The sequence below is a fragment of the Scyliorhinus canicula genome, chromosome 16, assembly GCF_902713615.1.
Source record: "Scyliorhinus canicula chromosome 16, sScyCan1.1, whole genome shotgun sequence".
NCBI lineage: Eukaryota > Metazoa > Chordata > Chondrichthyes > Carcharhiniformes > Scyliorhinidae > Scyliorhinus > Scyliorhinus canicula.
In genome coordinates this window covers 22,537,286-22,555,240 of record NC_052161.1, presented here as the reverse complement: position 1 = coordinate 22,555,240, position 17,955 = coordinate 22,537,286, and the positions used below count along the sequence as shown (strand labels likewise).

Here is a 17,955-nt window from a genome sequence, read left to right as displayed (position 1 = left end):
AGAAGGTAGTGATGAGTTGCCTTCTTGAACCGCTGCAGTCCTTCAGGTGTAGGTGCACCCACTATGCTGTTAGGCAGGGAGTTCCAGGATGTTGCTGCAGCGACAGTAAAGGAACTGTGATATATTTCCAAGTTGGGTGGTGAGTGACTTGGAGGGGAACCTCCAGGTAGTGGGGTTCCCAGGTATCTGAAGCTCTTGTCCTTCTAGATGGTAGTGGTTGTGTGTTTGGAAGGTGCTGACTAAGGAACCTTGGTGAGTTACTGCAGTGCATCTTGTAGATGGTACACATGGCTGCCACTGTGCATCTTGTAGATGGCAAAAAGGCTGCCACTGCTCGTTGAGGGTTTGAATGTTTGTGGAAGGGGAAGCAATCAAGCAGGCTGCTTTGTCCTGGATGCTGTCAAGCTTCTTGTGTGTGGTTGGAGCTGTGCACATACAGGCAAGTGGAGAATATTCCATTACACTCCTGACTTGTGCCTTGTAGATGGTGAGCAAGCTCTGGGAGGGGGGGATCAGAAGGTGAGTTACTCACTGTAGGATTCCTAGCCTTTGACCTGCCCTGGTAGCCACAGTATTAATGTGGCTAGTCCAGTCCAGTTCTGATCAATGGTAACCCCCAGGATGTTGACTGTGGGGGATTCAGCGATGGTAATGCCATTGAATGTCAAGGGGTGGTGGTTAAACCCTCTCTTCTTGGAGGTGGTCATTGCCTGGCACTTGTGTGGTGCCAATGGAACTTGCCACTTGTCAGCCTAAGCCTGGATATTGTACAGGTCTTGCTGCATTTGAACATGGACTTCTTCATTATCTGAAGAGTCGCGTATGGTTCTGAACATTGCACAATCATCCACAAACATCCCCACTTCTGACCTTATGATGGAAGGCAGGTCCTGATGAAGCAGCTGAAGATGGCTGGGCCTAGGCAATGGTTTGGTCTAGTTTCTAGTACAATGGCGTTTCAAGATTTGCAGTCTGCCATTCCCATTGACCTATTGATGCCATGGTTGAAAGTACTGAACTATGCTTAAGTAGTTTAGCTAGTGAAGTACTGTTCACATCCCATAGTGGCCACATGTTCCCTTGGCTACTGCACCTTCCAATGATGATCCTATCATTAGACATGGAAGTGAATTTTGTTGCCTCAATGATCTCAATGAGATTGATGACCTTTCTTGATATGTTGACACTCACAGTGAAGGTTTTTTGTGACCCCTGCATCAAAGTCTGAAGAGAACATCCATCCTTAAACCTTGTCCTCAGATACAATCTCTTCCAAGTCCTGCTCATCCAAGTTGATGTCTAGCTCCTTCATGTCTTCCTCTGGCAACACATATCCTCGTTGCAGTGCTCGGTTGTCCAGGGTGCATCAAACAATGGTGATGTGGCCACTCTCTGTGGTGAGCATTGGAGAGCCTCACCTGACCATTCCAAACATTGGAAATTTGGGCAGCATGGTAGCACAGTGGTTAGCACATTTGCCTCATAGCTCCAGAGTCCCAGGTTCGATTCCCGGCTTGGGTCACTATCTGTGCAGAGTCTGCACGTTCTCCCCGTGTGTGCGTGGTTTCCTCCGGGTGCTCCGGTTTCCTCCTACAGTCCAAAGATGTGCAAGTTAGGTGGATTGGTCATGCTAAATTGTCCTTAGTGTTCAAAATTGCCCTTAGTGTTGGGTGTGGTTACTGGCTAATGGGGATAAGGCGGAGGTGTGGGCTTGGGTAGGGTGCTCTTTCCAAGAGCCAGGCCAGACTCGATGGGCCGAATGGCCTCCCTCTGCACTGTAAATTCTATGAAAAAAATGTGTTTTTAAGAGGCCAGTAGTGCAACATCATCTCTCCTCAGATGCACCCTGTAGCAGACAAACATGCACCCTTAGCCATGTCTTCTGTAGGTACTCCCTCATTACCGAGGAGTCAATCCTCTTAAGTACCGAGATCTGCCAAATAGCTCTGGCACATGTGACTGACTCAAAGTCTACAAGTCGTGTGACTTCCATGGGTACACAGTACAAACATGAATGATCTGATTTTTGTGATCACAAAGTAGCTGAACATTCCAAAAGTGAAATCCTTTTCCTTTAATGAATCTCGCAGGCTGCAAGGGAGCTCTCAAGGCCATATGTTTGCAATCGATGACACTCAGCACCTGCAGGAAGTCTGAGATTACAGCTTCATCCATAATCATGAACTTTACTGAAAAAGGCATCTGTGACTCTCCTTATGCATGTGTGTCGGCCATTGTGAGATTCCATGCGGAGTCCTGGAAGGATCGGCTTGCAAAAAAAGTTCAGTGCAGCAGTAACCTTCAAGGTAACTGGCATTTGATGCCTTTCAAATCTGTGTGGCATGAGATCCTCATGGAGAATGTGGCAAATATACCCCCGACGAGCAAAGACATTTCACACATCTCCATGGGTGAGTTGTGCCTTCTGTAGACCCCTGAATATGTCAAATGTCTTGATAGAATTTGCCTCTCCATGTTAGAATCTGGGACTTCCTGAGGCTCTGCTTCCTCTTGTTCCTCCGGCTGATAGTCTTCCCTGAGATTTGCTAATCAGTGATAGACCCTTCTTCTCCTCATTCTGATCAAAGCAATCAAAAAGACAGCTTTGCCTACAGCCTGCGTTCTCCTCTCCTGATGGGATCAGTGAACAGATCGTTCCTGTCGAATGGTCCCCTCCATATTTAAGGCAGCAATGCAGTCTCTCGCCCTCAACTTGCCCTCAGTCTGTACATGACATTCCAAGGTCACCCCTTGCAAGATGCTATCATCCTGCAGGAAGAAGATGGCTGAGCTTTTCCCTCAGACTTTATTTTTTTTTGTTTTGTTTTATAAATTTAGAGTGCCCAATTATTTTTTCCAATTAAGGGGCAATTTAGTGTGGCCAATCCACCTACTCTGCACATTTTTGGGTTGTGGGGGCGAAACCCACGCAGACACGGGGAGAATGTGCAAACTCCACACAGACAGTGACCCAGAGCCGGGATCGAACCTGGGACCTCAGCGCCGTGAGGCGGTTGTGCTAACCACTAGGCCACCGTGCTGCCCACTTTTCCCTCAGACTTGACTGCACATTCACAATGAGGGTTTTAAATAGAGTCAAAACACACAAGTTCTAAGATCATCTGACAGGCTTTCGAGCTTGTCCGATAGTTATTGGGATGGACAATAACTATCGATACCCAGTCCTTGCCCTTATGTCATGACTGCAAACACAGTGCTTGAATACCATGAGCAGTGCCCTGGGTACATGGAGGCTTGTAGGGTCCATGCTGCCTCTGCACAGCAGATGTGGTCCTTGATTCTATGACCCGACACCTATTCTCACATAGCACTGGAAGGATCATGTACTAGTTAAGACCATGTGCACACCAGTACATTGTTTAATGGATTCTTGCCCAAATGCCTACCACTCGGATCATTCATTGTGCATTAGGCGCTCAAGTGCAATGCTCAGCTGAGCCATGCTCCCCATGGTTTGAGCAGGACATTTATAGAGTGACCCTTCAAATCGGCCAAAACTCACAGACCGCAAAAATGATTTTTTTTTTTTAAATGCTAAAATAGTAAAATGAGAACTTACACTGGTTGTATGGAGATTCATTTTGAACTTCTCAAAGTAGAGCCATTGTTTAGAATCATTTGGATCCAGATCATGATAAAAGTCCCTGGCGGCATAACCAAAGCTGTGGTACTTTCCGTCTGGTGTCAGCAGGATAGTAGTAGGAGTCTTCTGATTGGATACGCCGGGATCGCCACCTTCCCATCGTCTAATAAGGACAATAGCTCAATGAGATTACAGCTTTAGTTAGAATTACATACAGTATACTTATAGACCATCTCCTGGTGTAGCCCCCTGCCAACAGAAGGGTCCTTGTCAGCAAAAAAGTAAAACGGTTATCCACAGATTTCAATGAGATTTTAACATCCCTGCACTACATGGCCTCCAAATGAAGTTAGGAAAGGTGTGCAGCCAGAATGGCAATCTCATATATCAGGCTATGTAAATAACAGTATATTTGCAACAAATGCTGCAAGTGTGCCAGTTTGTTAAATCCATCCACTCCCCTATAAATGAGGTGAATGCGTCTGAATATGAACCAATTTGTAATGTGGAAACGAGATGTCCACAGTGGCTTGCAACTGGTACAGGATGAAGATTACAAATTGATGTACCGCCTTTGGGACCGTGGGTGAATTCTGGAACAGGAAACCGAGGTTTTTATGCAATTCACCTAAATGAGCAAAAAGCATCTCAGCAATCGATTAACATAATTAATTTTAAAGCAGATAATGAGGTAAATTATTTGTACATTTTAGCTGCCAGTTTCAAAAATGTTCGCTGTGGATTAGTTCTTTCATTGGATCATTAATTCTGAGTTTGCATTTGCAAAAGAATAGAAGTGCATCTGGGTTAAACGTTTTCATCCATTTACGTTCATATTTTTTGTTTAGGCAGTCAAACGGAGGAATATTTCCTGACACATTTTGAATGAATCCGCTGAACCATGTGGTTTTATTCTTATGTCAAGGCTGTATTCTCTGGGCAGAAATAGAAATGTAAAGAGCAGCTTTGGAAACTGCTCATTCTGCTTAATAGGAATAAAAGAATGAAAGAAGTAAAGAAAACAGAAAACCTGCATTTATGTAGCACCCTCCATGTCCCCAAGGTGTCTCAAAGGCCTCTGAGACAAATAAGCACGCTTGAAATTCGGCCACTGTCACGATTTAGGGGAATGTGCACAATTTGACAGTCAATGCGCAGAAATGCTGGTTTAATAGGAAATCTGGAGAAAAATGGACCGATGGTGATGGCAGTTGTGGAATAAATACAAATGACAGATTAGCTTCTGTACCATCTTTTTAAAATGCTGCTTTCAGGTTACTGTAATGACAAATGTTGCACTAAAATCAAGAATAGACGTGTTACCACAATAAAATCCAATCCCAAAGAGAAAGAAAATAAATATTTCTCGTTGTGACTCATTTCCCCAAGGTGCCATTCCCACCCTTTCCTGCTTGAACTCTCAATGACCAGATTTTACTCCTTATTGCTGTAGCCCTTTGCTGACCGGTTTGTTTAATATGGGATATGTTTTTAGTTTCTAGCTTACTTCCAATAAATCAATGACACAGCTTAAAGTCTCACATGCAGCAGCAATGGGACATGAAAGAGATGGCTGCAGTATCCCCAGATGTTTCTAACAGCTGCATCATACTGTCCCATTTTGGTTATAGGTTACTTAAACGTAATCGGCATTTTTCTGGCATCTTATTGGCTAACATGCCAAATTTATTGTATGTACCACATTCTTCATTGACCTTCTACCCTGCACAAAAGGAACACAGATCACAGGCGATGATTTAACTTTGTCACTGTGACTCATTCAAGCAACATTTTAGATTATCAAGCACATCCATTTTATATGCATATGTCTGAATTAAATCTCAGTAGGAACAAACATGAGATGTGAAAAAATGAAACTTCTGGCCAATTGTATCTAAATAAATGCCCGATTTTGGAAACTAACATCTGGCCCTCACAACTAAACTTACATAAGTATGTAAACAACTGGCTTTTAACATTACAATATCATATAATGGCTTGGAAATTATAAACACTTGTTTAATATTTAATGTTGCACTATGAGTTCATGCAAATTGATAGCTGCAGATTTACGTAAACAATTGAGAAGTAGATTTGAACTTCAGCTGCCAGACAGCAAATATGTGGTTGCTTAATTGGTCACCTTAAAGTTAAGGGGTGTTGGGTGGCAGAATGGGCAAGCTGACTGTCCAGGCCTGGTCTATCTTAACAGCCTAGCTTCATTTAACTGCAGCTGGCAAGCTGCCTGACTGACGGTCAGAGGCAGTGTTTGTCACTCTGTTTGCGCCATAGAAATTTGCATTCAAATGGCACCTTTAACATAGTAAAGTGTCCCATGGTACTTCACAAGTGGGTTGCTAAAACAAAATTTAACACAAAGTCACACAGGAGATTGTAAGACAGGTGACCAAAAGCGTGAAGAAACTAGAAGGTTTAAAAGGTGCGTTAAAAAAAATAGGGAGAGGTGGGAGGTGGAGATGTAGGGCTCCATTTAGTGCTTTGCCAGCGGGTATGAAGGCAAGGGAGGGCTCGTTAAATCCAGCAAGCAACTTGCCCACCATCCTCTCGCCAGCCCCTGTCCCACCACTGTTATACAAGTGGGTTAATTGAGGCCCTTAAGTGGACAATTAAGTCCTGGGATGCGGTTGCTCAAATCTGCCAGCTTCTCTTGTCTGAGCTGCAATGAGAATGGGACTGGCAGAGTAATACAGAGCTCCTGGCCTGTATTGAGTGAATGTCTGTCCGGGTGCCGTTTAAATATGGTGCCAGAACGTTTGACTCCATGAATAACGGTGGAGTGGGCAACTTCCTGCCCACCTACCACAAGATGTGCCAAGCGCCTCGATAATACATAATTAATGAGCTAAAAAATGGAAGGTCGTGTGTATTCACCCATTCCGCCGCCCAGCGGGAATCACACCAAATTTCTCACCCACCACCGGACTTAGTCTCCAGAATGTTCACTGTGCAGAGGAAAATTATGACATTTACAGCATAAAGACTGCCATTAAAAGATGTCCATGTTGGGAACTATATTGCAGTTGAACCTCTTTCAAGGCAAAAATTAAAGCTACAAAAAAGCTGCAATGAAAATAAACTTGTCACAATAAATCAAACTCGCTGTTTTATTACCTTTGATACTGAGTATCTTAGCCTGTGTTTTGGGGAGGTCAGTCTGCAGGTTGGTCAGTTTATGGATAGAACGACAGCTTCATGGTATAAAAACAGAAAATGCTGGAAAAAACTCAACAGCTCTGTCAGCATCTGTCTTCTCCACCATTTTCTGTTTCCATTTCAGATTCCCAGCATCTACAGTATTTTGCTTTTACTTCACTGGTTCATGGTGATGGAAGAGGACAAATTCTGATTTTATTACATTAAAACCTGGAGACATTCCAGAATTTTTACAAGTGATTTGGATGGAAGATTCAGCAATTTGTGCAGATCATCCTTGCAAAAAGGTCACAATAACCCCAACAAAAGGAGCAAGGACAGAACATCCTGCAGTAAATACCTCAGGAATGCCTCCCAACAAAATACAATTCTTTTCAGAATTCCTAACTAGTACATCATGCACTCCTTATAGACATTACTGAACACCTGAATACAGTAGAACACAAAGAACTACCCACTTTCTAATGTGAAATAAAGGTCAAACTCATCTCAGGGATAAAGCCAACATCATGATATTTGAAGCCAGCACTAAGAATTAGTATTGGAAGACATTTTCTGATGTTCCTTCCTACTGTGTCTGAGTTGACCAAGGTGGGGTCTTGAGCTGAAATATCCGTTTTGCTCACGTTTTGTTCAAGATGTCACAGAGGTAAAACAAGTTGAAACTTGGGCCAGAAACAGGTGCCATAAGAATCATTAATGGGGCTCATTGCCAGTTAAAGTGCCCGCTAGTGCTCATTAACAAAGCTGCACCGTGTTTTGGTTGATGACGCTTTATCAATATCAACCCACATTCTTAAAGCCAACCTGCTGATACACAAGTTAACGCAGAGGTTTTCAAACACTACTCAAATGCGAAAACACTTTGTTGCTGGAGGCTTCAATATGTCTTTTGAAATGCATCAGAAGAATTTCTGGGACATTTTATCAAGACCAACACGGTCAATATTTATTTTGAAATTCTCAACGGATTCCCCCTAAATATAGAGAGTAATGTGCTAGTCTACCTGATAGGAGCCACTAGCAGAAAGGGAGCGTCTGATCACCAGCTACTGCAGGAGAGAGGGACAGGAGGAACATGGTAGATTCCATCCCCTTGCAGGTACAGAACATCCTTCCTCTTCCACGAGGGCCTCTTGTTCCACATCTGAAAACCTGAGTGACCCTCCAATCAGCCCCCGAACCATTCCGAAACAAGTTGACATGTGACAGTCAACCCACCCCACACCTTCAGTGAAGTTGGCATGTGGAGCCTATATCTGATACTCCACGAAAATTACATCTAATCTGCGTTGAAGCCATAGGGGTATGTTTTGGCACTTCCACAAATTTAAATTCTGGTAATCGGCAACTGGAACCAAAAATGTGCACAAACTCCAAACTTTTAAACCACATGTTTATTTTCATTGCACTCATTTAGCACCTGTTCACCCTTCAAAATATCCTCCATGTGTTGTGCATCATTATTTTATTCACCAACCAAATAAAATCAAGCCAAATTAGGGAATCAGTAGCGCCGGATCTTCCACTCAGCGTTGTGAACCACGGGTCATGCCATTTCCCGGCTTTTTGATTCAAGCTCGCCATCTGATGCACCATCAATTGGACATGAGGTGAAGATGTGATCCAAACAAAAGGCTTTAATGCACAAGATGTGTGCCCGGCAGCAGACGTACAGAAGAATGGCCGACTGCCGGGGAACACGGGTTCTTATATCCCGCCTTGTAGGCGGAGCTACCTACCTCTCAGCCAATCGGCTGAGAGGCACATGACTTACCCGGGCCAATGGGCAGCGAGTCCTCTGGACCAATGGCAGCTCACCTCTGAGGTACCGTAATACCCCTAGTCATACTACCACATTCACCCCTTGTTGAAACGGAAGCTGGGGGAGGGGAAAACGGACATGAGGGGGGGTGTGGTGTCCCGTGGGTACGTGAGACTGGTAGTATGACTAGAGATGTTTAGGCCGTGCTGTTTCATCGATGGCTGCCCACTGGCCCGTGACAAATATGCAAGAGGAGAAAAGAACAATAACTATGTAGTGTGCATAATCGGGGCGGATTGGGGGGGGGGGGGAATGGGTGAATAGTTAAAGAACAAAAAATCGCAAGAGTCCATCCGCAGACAGAAGTCCAACCGTAGGTCACATCGATTCAATCAGTCGAGTGGGCACCATCGATGTCCTGCTTGACCTGCGTAGTAGTGCCGGTGACGTCGGAGCGGTGGTTGTCCGTTACTCCGGGAGCAATGATCTTGTTTCTGTGTCCATACCCCGCACGTGTTTCCGGAGCAGAATGGGCCCGGGGGTAGCCAGCTAGGTCGGGAGCGGGGTCCCTGAGGAAGACTTCCTGGGGAAAACGAGATGACGTTCGTCAGGCGTTTGGTTAGTGACGGTACAGAGAAGTGATCGGATTGAGTGGAGGGCGTCTGGGAGGACCTCTTGCCAGTGAGAGACTGGGAGATTTCTGGACCGTAGGGCCAGCAGGGCGGTCTTCTAGACCGTACCGTTCTCTCTCTCGACCTACCCGTTACCCCGGGGGTTGTCCTGCTGGAGGTGATGCCCCTGCTGAGCAGGAATTAACGCAGCTCGTCGCTCATAAATGAGGACACCTGATCGCTATGAATGTATGCGGGGTAACGGAACAGGGAGAAGATGGTATGCAGGGCTTTGATAATGGTGGTTGTGGTCATGTCGGGGCAGGGGATGGCGAAAGGAAAACGGGAGTACTCGTCAATCATGTTGAGGAAGTACATGCTGCGGTTGTTGGGAGGGGACCCTTGAAATCCATGCTGAGACGTTCAAAGGGGCGGGAAGCCTTTATCAGGTGCGCTCGTTCAGGGCGGTAGAAGTGCGGCTTGCACTCCGCGCAGATGTGGCAGTCCCTAGTGACTGTCCTGACCTCCTCGATGGAGTAGGGCAGGTTGCGGGTCTTTATGAAAATGGGAAAAGCGGGTGACCCCCGGGTGACAGAGGTCCACGTGGAGGGTTCGGAGGCGGTCCACATGTGCGTTGGGACAGGGTATCGGGAGGCTCGTTTAGCTTCCCAGGAAGATACAAGATGTCGTAGTTGTACGTGGACAATTCAATCCTCCACCGCAAGATTGTATCGTTCTTTATCTTGCCCCTCTGTGCATTATCAAACATGAAAGCTACTGACTGTTGGTCTGTGAGGAGGGTAAACCTCCTGCCAGCCAGATAGTGCCTCCAACGTCGCATGGCTTCAACTATGGCCTGTGCTTCCTTCTCGACCGAGGAATGTCGGATGTCGGAAGCGTGGAGGGTCCAGGAGAAGAAGGCCACGGGTCTGCCCGCTTGGTTCAGGGTGGCCGCCAGAGCAACATCAGACGCGTCGCTCTCGACCTGAAAGGGGAGGGACTCGTCGATAGCGGCATCGTGGACTTTGCAATGTCTGCTTTGATGCGGCTAAAGGCCTGCTGGGCCTCCATCGACAGGGGGAACGTGGTGGACTGGATGAGGGGACGGGCTTTGTCGGTGTAATTGGGGACCCACTGTGCGTAATATGAAAAGAAGCCCAACCAGCACTTGAGGGCTTTGAGGGAGTGGGCGAGGGGGGAGCTCCATCAGGGGGCGCATGCGTTCGGGGTCGGGACCCATCACTCCGTTACGCACTACGTAGCTGAGGATGGCTAGACGGTCGGTGCTAAACACGCACTTATCCTTATTGTAGGTCAGGTTAAGGAGTTTTGTGGTACGGAGGAATTTGCGGAGGTTGGCGTCGTGGTCCTGCTGGACGTGGCCGCAGATGGTGACATTGTCGAGATACGGGAAGGTTTCCCGTAAACCGTGTTGGTTGACCATTCAGTCCATCTCCCGTTGGAAGACCGAGACCCTGTTTGTGACACCGAAGGGAACCCTTAAAAAGTGGTAGAGTCGCCCATCCGCTTCGAACGCAGTGTACTTTCGGTCACTCACGCGGATGGGGAGCTGATGGTAGGCGGACTTAAGGTCCACCGTGGAAAAAACCTTGTACTGCGCGATCCTGTTAACCAGGTCGGAGATACGTGGGAGAGGATACGCGTCCAGCTGCGTAAACCTGTTGATGGTCTGACTGTAGTCTATGACCATCCGATTTTTCTCCCCGGTCTTAACCACCAGCACTTGTGCTAGCCAGGGGCTGTTGCTAGCCTCGATAACCCCCTCCTTCAGAAGCCTTTGGACTTCGGACCTAATGAAGGTCCGGTCCTGGGCACTGTACCGTCTGCTCCTGGTGGCGAAGGGTTTGCAATCCGGGGTGAGGTTTGCAAACAAGGATGGGGGATCGACCTTGAGGGACGCAAGGCTGCAGACAGTAAGGGGGGGCATAGGGCCGCCGAATTTGAATGTTAAGCTCTGGAAGTTGCACTGGAAATCTAACCCCAGGAGTGCTGCCGCGCAGAGGTGGGGAAGGATGAAGAGCTTATAGTTTTTAAACACCCTCCCCTGGACCATGAGGTCCGCTATGCGGCACCCTATGATCTGGACCGAGTGCGAACTGGTGGCCAGAGCGATTCTTTGTTTTACCGGAAAAATGGGAAGTACGCAGCGTCTTACCGTGGCGGGGTGGACAAAACTTTCCGTGCTCCCAGAGTCCAACAGGCAGCTCGTCTCGTGACCGTTGAGGAAGATCTTCGTGGTCGCCGTGGAAAGCATGCGAGGCCGTGATTGATCCAATGTTACTGAGGCGAGTTGTGGCTGGAACTCTGAGTTGTCATCCGGCAGCGAGTGGTCACTTGCGGGGTCCTCGGTGCCGATCCAAGATGGTGGCGCCCGTCGGCCGCACGTGGTGGGGGATGAACAAAATGGCGGCGCCCGTGGATCGCACGTGGAGTCGGGGGCCCAAAATGGTGGCGCCCGGGGATCACACGTGGCATCGGGGGCCCAAAATGGCGGCGCCCAGTGATCACTCGTGGCGGTGGGGGCAGTGAGGCCCGTGGGCCGTGTGGGACGCATGAGGAGCGCGGGGGGGAGGACTCGCGGTCGCTGCTCGGGACTGCAGCAACCGCCTTGGACTGGCAAATGGCCGCATAATGCCCCTTTTTGCCGCAGCCTTTACAGGTTGCGGTGCGGGCCGGGCAGTGCTGGCGGGGGTGCTTGGCCTGGCCGCAAAAGTAGCAGCAGGGCCCCGTGGGTTTATCGGGGCGCCCTGGGGCGCAGGCCTGGGGGGGTCAGAGTCTGCGGAGGTGTGGGGGGTCACGTTCCATGCCGCCCAGGGGGCCGCCGCGCAGTCGGGAGCGTACGCGCTGGCGTTGCAGTTAGCGATATCGAGAGAGGAGGCGAGGGCCCGTGCCTCAGCGAGGCTTAAAGTTTCCTTCTCTGTCTCTGGCGGATCTGGGAAGATCGAATACCCGCCACGAAATTAAAAGTTCGGTGTGCTCGGCCGCAGAAACTTGTGGGCAGGCGCAGTTTCTGCTCAGATCAAGGAGGGTCTGGTAGAATTCATCTAAGGACTAACCAGGGAATTGCTGTCTCGTGGCCAGCAAGTGCCGTGCGTAGACCTGGTTCACCGGCCGGATGAAATGTCCTTTTAGCAAGTCCATAGCTGCGTCATAGCCTGTTGTGTCCTCTATGAGCGTGTACACGGCGGTGCCCACGCACGAGTGGAGGATATGTAGTTTTTGTTCCCTCGTCGGGCGGTTTTCAGCTGTGCTCAAATAACTGTTGAAACACGCCAGCCAATGTTTAAATGCAGCTGTTGCAGTTGCTGCGTGCGGGCTGAGTCGAAGGCACTCTGGCTTAATACGAAGCTCCATCTTTTAAAACTTGTGCATTAAATTGATGCACCATCAATTGGACACGAGGTGAAGATGTGATCCAAACAAAAGGCTTTAATGCACAAGATGTGTGCCCGGCAGCAGACGTACAGAAGAATGGCCGATTGCCGGGGAACACGGGTTCTTATATCCCGCCTTGTAGGCTCCCACATACTGCACATGCCCCTTCCAAATAAACAAATATGCCTTGAAAAAGTACATTAAGGTAAGAAAAACTTACTACAAATCATAAAAGTGTAAATCAAACAAATCTAACGCTCTACTTCAAGTTGTCCCAACTCTGCCTATAGTACTGAGTCTATTGGTCAGTCTTCAAGCTCAGCAAGCATTCATAATGAGGATATCTGGAACTGTAGCCACAGAAGCATTTAGAAAAGAGGGACAGGCGTCTATTTTTCCAGATTGCCTCATCATCATTGCTTGGCTGAGTTCCAAAAAGGCTCAGCTTAGCAAGGGTCTGTTTCCACAGCTTGAAGGAGAGTTGGTAGATTTGTTTGACTGATATTAATAAGATTTTGTTTCTTTAACGCAAGTTTTTCAATGCCTCTTTATTTCCCAAGGTTATGAAGCGTTAAGAGGATTTTATCTTGATTCACTGATACTCCGAATGGCTGTGGTTGATTGAGATGTTTATGAGGCTGTAAGATGAGCAGCATTTTTCAAATAGGATTTTCAAAACCTCTTGATTCTATATATAGTGGATACTGGGACAGTAGATATTGAGGATGCATGGAGGCATGTCCTTCTTAAGATGTTAAGCTGCCAAAAGGACATTGAGGATGGAATCTTACCATATTTTTTTCAAAGTGTCGGTTCAGGTCAGAAAACCTGGGGGTGGCACGGTGGCACAGTAGTTAGCACTACTGCCTCACTGCGCCAGGACGCTGAGTTTGATTCCAACCTTGGGTGACTGTGTGAATTTTGCACATTCTCTCCGTGTCTGTGTGAGTTTTCTCCGGGTGCTCTTGTTTCCTCCCACAATCCAGGAAATGTGCAGGTTAGGTGGATTGGCCATGCAAAATTTCCCCTCAGTGTCCAAAGGAATTACGGGGAAAGGATGGAGTATTGCATGTAGGTAGGGTGCTCTTTCAGAGGGTTGGTGCAAACCCAATGGCCATCTGCACTGTCGGAATTCTGTGAAAACTGGTGAGAATCCTGCCGACAACAGGAAAACTCACTGAATATTCAGCCTCTTTAACAAAATTAGTTTTTCCCACGTGATTCACACTGTGCTCGTGGTGGCTTGCCTCTCATTCATTCCCTGGGATAATGTAACCTCAGCAATCAGCTCCTTTTAAACGCGCCCAAAGCACTTGGGGCAAGTCCAGTTGGGGATTTGGCTGCCAGGAAGGCACCACCAAGATTTTCTGAGAAACCTTTCACCAAGCCCCTGAATGGTGCGGAGCAGAGGCGTGACATCCTCGACCCGCATTCCTGCAGACAACCAATGTCACTCATTCTTTTATTTACTCACTCATTCTTTCCCTCAGAGCAGTGGTGGGCTACCTGTGGCCCGGGAGCCATACACGGCCCGTCAGGATTTTGAGTGCGGCTCACGAGACACCTTGTTGATGATTTCTCACACAAAGATTCATTATGTTTCACTGGTTTCAATTGGCATATCTTGTTTCCGACTGGTATGGCTGAAGTGATACGCACATAAAGCAGAGGCACCTGAAGTGAAGTGCATGCTGATGGCACACAACATTGACTGTGAGAGCTGTACACTCCCTCTGCGTCAAATCAAGCACAAATATTTATTTCGTTTTTACTATTTGAAGTTGATGATAGTTTCATTAATATAGGAAATATTAAGCATTTTGATTAAACTTACAAAATATTTGGCATATATTAAATTTATTCAATCTTATTCAGGAGTCACAGTTAGTGAACAAGCCTGATTTCAATCTTGTGACCCACTGAGATGAAGGAGGGCCACTCATGTAGCCCACTTACTAGCCTGAGATGCCCATCACTGCCTTAGATCATGTTACAGCATTTCTGCGTAAGACATTGTAAAGAAAAGTGATTTGCATATTACAGTTTTCATTTCAAAGATATTATTTCTAACTATAAAAGAGGAAAGGGCATGTGGCTTTAAAAAAAATGTTTCTGTGGCCCTGCGGTCTCTGGTATGTGCAAACACCCATCAACATGCTTGAGGATCCATTTCAGTCAGGTGTAATTGCCTTTTTGGAGAGCAGGAACATTGCACTAACATCGTGCTCAATATTTAAATGAATGGAGTTCCTACTCCTCCTGGAAGTCTTCCATTATCACTGCTCATTCTCTGAGGTTCAACAGCTATCGTCTAAGAAACAGCTGGAACATCAGCAGTGCCTCTGCATTGCAGTACTTACCTCATTATGTGAATGCACTCAGGGTCCCTAGAGAAGCTGTAAGCATATCCACTAGAAGTAGTGCCAAAATCAATAGCTACCACCACAACAAACGACTGGTGCAAGGATGCAGTCTGTTCAGAGTCTTTCTGTAAGAAGAAACATCTTTGTGAGAAAATCACTTCAAATCAGATGATTTAATCTTTTGTATTGTCAGATGCCGGTCCAAGCTTTCATAAAATGTTTTCCCATTATACTAATTACCTTCAAAATAGAATCATTTTATTTTTGGTTATTACTGTAGCTAATGAAGCCTTGAGTCAAAGATTATTCAGCTATCTTTCTATCGCCTGATTTATGAATGTTGGAAGTTAGAGGCAAATTAGAAGCTCCATAAAGGATTAGAAAGAAACCACTCTTCAGGGACTATGACAGTAACAGAATATTGCCTTTCACAATCATTCAAAGACATTTCCAAACGGGTTCCTTGAATTAGTTTGATGCACTAATGGGTTAGCAAAATATTTCACCATATTTGTGTGTTAAACAGGAAAGTTAGGCACTTTTTATTATAGTTACTCTGACAGCACATTCAGAGAAATATTTAGGGGTACTGGTACCTATAGACTGCAGCCTGGGAATCGGCACAGCTAGTTATATTGTCAGTTCTTGCTTGCTGTTAACTTGCAGCAATGGGACTTGTGCATATGTTCTTGCATTCGCTTGCAGGGCTATGATTGGTAGTTTCCAAATGCAGGTTGAATGCTAACATTAGGTGGCAGCTGATGGGAGTGCCACTTTTTTCTGAACCCTGGAAGGGTTTAAAATTGAGCTTAACTATTTCATGTGAGATCTTCTTGCATTATATTCCAGAAAGCCGGTTGATAAAGTATAGAACTGGGATGAATCTTTATGCACTCCAATAAGTGTTTATAAACAAAGTTACACATTGCAAGCATGGACAATCCAACAACCATTTTTTCAGTCAGTGTCTCTGTTTTTTGTGCCTCTTTATAGGGGGACAAGTGAATCAATAGTTGATGTCCATTATCTGCACACAATTGAACACCATTAGTATACTATTAAAATCCTGGAGATGGTCTCACATGTTCACATAGGGTGCAGAACCAGATCAATAATCTTACTCTTGCGTTACACTGCCAATTTTACAATCCAGTTTGCATTGTCACAAAAGTGCCAACATAACTCAAAATTAATAGTCTTTCTTTTCCTGATTAGAATTTCACACATGTGGAAGATGGAGCTTTTACTAGGAATGTCATTACTGAAGCACTGAAGACCAGTTTCATAAGTCTTATAGTGTATAGTAACAATGAGCAGAAACATGATTAACAACAACTTGTATTTATCTGTGTCTATAATGCAGTAAAGTATCAAAAGGTGCTTTGTAGGAGTATTAACCACATAATATGGCACGGCCACATATGGAGATATTAGGGGAGATGACTATGAGCTTGATTGAAGGTAGGTTTTAGAACATAGAACATAGAACATAGAACGATACAGCGCAGTACAGGCCCTTCGGCCCTCGATGTTGCACCGACATGGAAAAAAAAAACTAAAGGCCATCTAACCTACACTATGCCCTTATCATCCATATGCTTATCCAATAAATTTTTAAATGCCCTCAATGTTGGCGAGTTCACTACTGTTGCAGGTAGGGCATTCCACGGCCTCACCACTCTTTGCGTAAAAAACCCACCTCTGACCTCTGTCCTATATCTATTACCCCTCAATTTAAGGCTATGTCCCCTCGTGCTAGCCACCTCCATCCGCGGGAGAAGGCTCTCGCTGTCCACCCTATCTAACCCTCTGATCATTTTGTATGCCTCTATTAAGTCACCTCTTAACCTTCTTCTCTCTAACGAAAACAACCTCAAGTCCATCAGCCTTTCCTCATAAGATTTTCCCTCCATACCAGGCAACATCCTGGTAAATCTCCTCTGCACCCGTTCCAAAGCTTCCACGTCCTTCCTATAATGAGGCGACCAGAACTGTACGCAATACTCCAAATGCGGCCGTACCAGAGTTTGGTACAGCTGCATCATGACCTCATGGCTCCGGAACTCAATCCCTCTACCAATAAAGGCCAACACACCATAGGCCTTCTTCACAACCCTATCAACCTGGGTGGCAACTTTCAGGGATCTATGTACATGGACACCGAGATCCCTCTGCTCATCCACACTACCAAGAATTTTACCATTAGCCAAATATTCCGCATTCCTGTTATTCTTTCCAAAGTGAATCACCTCACACTTCTCCACATTAAACTCCATTTGCCACCTCTCAGCCCAGCTCTGCAGCTTATCTATGTCCCTCTGTAACCTGCAACATCCTTCCGCACTGTCTACAACTCCACCGACTTTAGTGTCGTCTGCAAATTTACTCACACATCCTTCTGCGCCCTCCTCTAGGTCATTTATAAAAATGACAAACAGCAACGGCCCCAGAACAGATCCTTGTGGTACGCCACTCGTAACTGAACTCCATTCTGAACATTTCCCATCAACTACCACTCTCTGTCTTCTTTCAACTAGCCAATTTCTGATCCACATCTCTAAATCACCCTCAATCCCCAGCCTCCGTATTTTCTGCAATAGCCGACCGTGGGGAACCTTATCAAACGCTTTACTGAAATCCATATACACCACATCAACTGCTCTACCCTCGTCTACCTGTTCAGTCACCTTCTCAAAGAACTCGATAAGGTTTGTGAGGCATGACCTACCCTTCACAAAACCATGCTGACTATCCCTAATCATATTATTCCTATCTAGATGATTATAAATCGTATCTTTTATAATCCTCTCCAAGACTTTACCCACCACAGACGTTAGGCTCACCGGCCTATAGTTACCGGGGTTATCTCTACTCCCCTTCTTGAACAAAGGGACCACATTTGCTATCCTCCAGTCCTCTGGCACTATTCCTGTAGCTAATGATGACCTAAAAATCAAAGCCAAAGGCTCAGCAATCTCTTCCCTGGCTTCCCAGAGAATCCTAGGATAAATCCCATCCGGCCCCGGGGACTTATCTATTTTC

The 17,955-nt window shown here is 46.2% G+C and overlaps 1 protein-coding gene across 3 annotated transcripts in view; it reads right to left on the bottom strand.

The window, feature by feature from the left end:
• hspa12a (heat shock protein 12A) overlaps window positions 1-17,955 on the bottom strand; it is a 176,576-nt gene that overhangs the window by 73,424 nt on the left and 85,197 nt on the right. For all 3 annotated transcript variants that reach the window (XM_038821533.1, XM_038821535.1, XM_038821534.1), the window contains exons 3-4: window positions 14,911-15,038; window positions 3,581-3,767 (exon numbers count right to left, since the gene is read on the bottom strand). In XM_038821533.1, coding sequence (XP_038677461.1) covers window positions 3,581-3,767; window positions 14,911-15,038 — 315 coding nt within the window. The remainder of the gene's footprint in view (window positions 1-3,580; window positions 3,768-14,910; window positions 15,039-17,955) is intronic.